The 3,700-nt window shown below is 39.1% G+C and overlaps 2 protein-coding genes across 2 annotated transcripts; both read right to left on the reverse strand.

Moving 5' to 3' along the window:
* Positions 1 to 4: 4 nt before the first annotated feature.
* Positions 5 to 724, reverse strand: LOC121965780 (E3 ubiquitin/ISG15 ligase TRIM25-like; the record flags this gene model as incomplete). Its single annotated transcript, XM_042515903.1, has 1 exon — positions 5 to 724. A coding segment is annotated over exon 1 (720 nt), but the record flags the coding sequence as incomplete, so codon positions are not given.
* A 2,055-nt stretch (positions 725 to 2,779) lies between these two features.
* Positions 2,780 to 3,634, reverse strand: LOC121965781 (tripartite motif-containing protein 16-like protein; the record flags this gene model as incomplete). Its single annotated transcript, XM_042515904.1, has 1 exon — positions 2,780 to 3,634. A coding segment is annotated over one exon (855 nt), but the record flags the coding sequence as incomplete, so codon positions are not given.
* Positions 3,635 to 3,700: the final 66 nt, after the last annotated feature.

The following is a 3,700-nucleotide window of genomic DNA, read 5'->3' on the forward strand; positions in this document are numbered from 1 at the left end:
TCTTCTCACTGTCCTCCACAGCTTTATCAGCAGAGCGATTGATCGCCTCCACCTCCTGCTGAAGCACCTCCACATCTTTCTCTCTGCTCTGGATTCTCTGCTGGATCTTTTGTCGACTCGGCTCGAGCTCTTTCTGCTTCTCACTCCGTTCTGCTGCAGCTGAAACTGTGTCGTGGCCTTTATGTTCATCCATGGAGCAGAGAATACAGATACACTGCTGATCAGTGCGGCAGAAAATCTTCCTCACCTCATTGTGACGAGTGCAGACGCTCTCCTGAAGCTTCTTGGAGGGGTCGACCAGCTTGTGTTTTTTAAAGGCAGCAGATTCATAGTGAGGCTGGAGGTGCTGCTCACAGTACGAGACCAGACACTGCACACAGGACTTGAGAGCTTTCAGCTTTTTCCCAGTGCAGAAATCACACCACACATCTCCAGGTTCAGCATAGCGGTGATCAGCTGGAGCAGTTTGGAGTCCAGTCTTCTTCAGTTCCTCCACTAAATCTGCCAAAACAGTGTTTTTCACCAGAGCAGGCCTCGGTATGAAGGTCTGTCTGCACTGAGGACAGCTGTGGACTTGCCTTTGATCCTCTTCATCCCAGTGGCTTTTAATACAGTTCATACAGTAGTTGTGTCCACAGGGAATAGTCACCGGATCCTTCAGTACATCTTGACAGATCGAACAGCAGACTTTCCGCTCATCCATCTGAATTCCTTGCTGTGCCATTTCGCACCGAAAAGACACTGAGTCAAGTACTTTCACTTCTCAGGAAAGAAGCTGCAAACTGATGCAAGTTCCTGAGTTCCCTTTCTTCATACAATGATTTGCATAAAATGGGAATGAGAGAGCACTTCCGTTTTATTTTCTCAGTTATCTGCCAACTTGCAGATCTGTGGACAGCAGAGGAAACAGGAAACATGTTGACAGGACAAAGATGGCTGTAAGAGTGGGAAGAGAAAGGCTGTGACCTCAGGGCTGGCAGTCAATCCAATACTTAACAAAAGAGAAGTTTACTTTTAGTTTCTTTTACCATGCCACCAGGGTATTAACTCAGAGCCCAGCACTCTGAAAGACTTGTTTGTTTAAAATCAGCAGGGCATAGTTAACAAAAAAAAAAGTGAAAGTTGCAATACCTGCAAAAACTGCAGTAAAGTTCAGTACTCATTCGATTAAATGCTGCATTTACTTCAATTAATCAAAAATGCCTTTTTCTCATTTTTGAAGTATCCCTATATGAAGTTATATATATATATTTACACATATACAATACACCTTTTTTCATCATTGTTTATTTTTTATTCGACTGGGTGGGACTTAGTGAGATTGGCTTTCCAACAGTTTCCAGTGGACTGTTGTTGGTGTTGTGTTATTCACAGGTGACCTATAGTTTTATGAATTTAATATTCATTTTAAGTGATGCCATAAACTTATAAAGTTAATGTTACTGCAGGATGAACTGCTGCTGTTTCTCTCTTTTAGGTGTATTTCTTTGTTTTATAGCATTGTTAGCTCTTTATTTTTTTCAAAGACAACAGCGCAAATATAAAACTGAGTGCACAAACCTTTTTTTGCCTCTTTTTTCCCCCCCAGCTGCTTTGATGGAATTGCATAAATTATCTCACAAGAAAAACTTAAGTCATTCTGTGGGTTAAAAAAAGAGCTTTATTGATATATTTTATTTACATTTAATCACTAAATACAAACGATATAGGACTGATTCAATCCATCTGTTTACACATTCATATCATCCACAGAATCAGTCTGTTAAACCAGCATGTCGTCACTGTGTGGAGAAAAAAATCAACCAGTATCAAACTTATGTTATTGACATTTCATAAATTTTAGTAAATATGTGAATTACAGTTGCAATAGACAATTATATTTCATTGAAATTGCATAACAATACAACTATATACTTTCAACACAACAGAAAATACCTTTAGTTTACTTCAATGTCACCATTTTTAATAATAATGGTAAGAGCTTCGCTTGAAATAACCTTAATTAACTTTCTGAAACTAAAACAATATCAGGAGAGAATCAAATGAAGACCATCACAATTATCTGTTCATCAGTGGGAAAGAACTTAAGTAATACAACAAAGAACTATTATGTATATCTATAATTACACAAATACACATAAAAATGAAGAATTATACAATGTTTAAAAAAAACTAACAATCCATGTAATAAGACACTCAAATTATCATCTGAAAGTACAAAAAAAAACTCATGAAAACACCTTGATTTTTACCTGCAGATATCCTGTAATTTTCACAAACAGCAGAAGTGTGTTTCAAGATGTTGCATTAAACTTATCCAGTGTCTTAATTTACTGATAATCATATATATGGATGATGCAGATGATTATTGTGTTTCGGAATCAGCTTACAATTTACTTTGTTTTTATTTGTAATAAAAGACTTCCTCATAATATCTTAATAGTCATATTTTATTCTGATTCTCTGCTCTCATAGTTTTACTCTAATAAATAAATGAATCTAAAATCTGTAAACAGTATTTCTTTTTCTTCTAATAAATCAAATCCCTTTCTTTTCTCCTCTTTAAACAGGAATTTTCTCAACATACAAACATCATCTGAAAAATTGTTAGTTCTTAAAGACTATTTCACGAGAAAAACTGTACAATGATACATCCTGCGTGAAAGTGAAAGTATTAACATGTCACTACTATAGATAGCTGCACCAACTAAATGTCCCAGCCCTAAAACTACTAAACTAAAACGTTATTCTCACCCTTTGCCTTGTTTAAGACGCCTCTCTACTTGAGCTCACACAGTTCAGCGGCACAGATACCATGATAAAACCCAAGTCCAGCATAGAGTGGCTGAGTGAATGTGGTCTGGACTCTGTGGAGGAGCGCCATGGTCTCGGAGACGCTGTAGAAGCACAGAATACCTGCACTGTGATCCAGGTACACTCCCACTCTGGAGGACTGAGGGCCTGAGACACGAGTTCTGATGTCTTTGTGTCTGAATTCATAATGATCACTATAATAATACAGCCCCCAAGACGTGTCATCATTCCCAAATTCACTCTCAGACACTGGTCTGCTCATACAACCGTATGTCACTGCAACTGAAACTGAACGCCCTCTCCACTCCACCTCCCAGTAACATCGTCCAGTCAGACTCTCTCTGCTCAGGACTTGAAGGCTGTGGATGTCAATGTTTGGATCTGATTCAAGGAAATACATCATTTTAATTCGAATAACTGGATTCTGTATCATTGTTACTTTCCTGTTACTGGCAGATAATGACAGCCATCTATGTGCTGTGTTTGGATCCAGTGTGATTTCATGTGAATACTTTAAGAGTTTGTCTCTGGTCTTGGAAAGAGGTTGTGGCAGTAAAACATCCACTTCAGTCTCTGAGATCTTGGTCCACACATCAGGGAGAAAGTCCTGCAGTTTATCTCTGGCCTCTGACACAGCTGTTGTCAAATCCTCAAAGTATCGTACAGGACGGATATAGATTCTGGATGAGTCTTTACGGACAGTGAGATTTGACAGCTCTGGGTAGTTCTGCAGAAACTGGGTGTGGTCCTCTGTTTGTGAGAGCTGCTCCAGCTCAGCGTCTTTCCTCCTCAGATCAGTGATCTCCTGCTGCAGCTTCTCCTGAAGATCTTTGACTCGACTGGCTTCAGTTTCCTGCTGAGATCTGATCTGCTGCTTCACATCAGA

The sequence above is a fragment of the Plectropomus leopardus genome, unplaced genomic scaffold, assembly GCF_008729295.1.
Source record: "Plectropomus leopardus isolate mb unplaced genomic scaffold, YSFRI_Pleo_2.0 unplaced_scaffold21603, whole genome shotgun sequence".
Lineage (NCBI taxonomy): Eukaryota > Metazoa > Chordata > Actinopteri > Perciformes > Serranidae > Plectropomus > Plectropomus leopardus.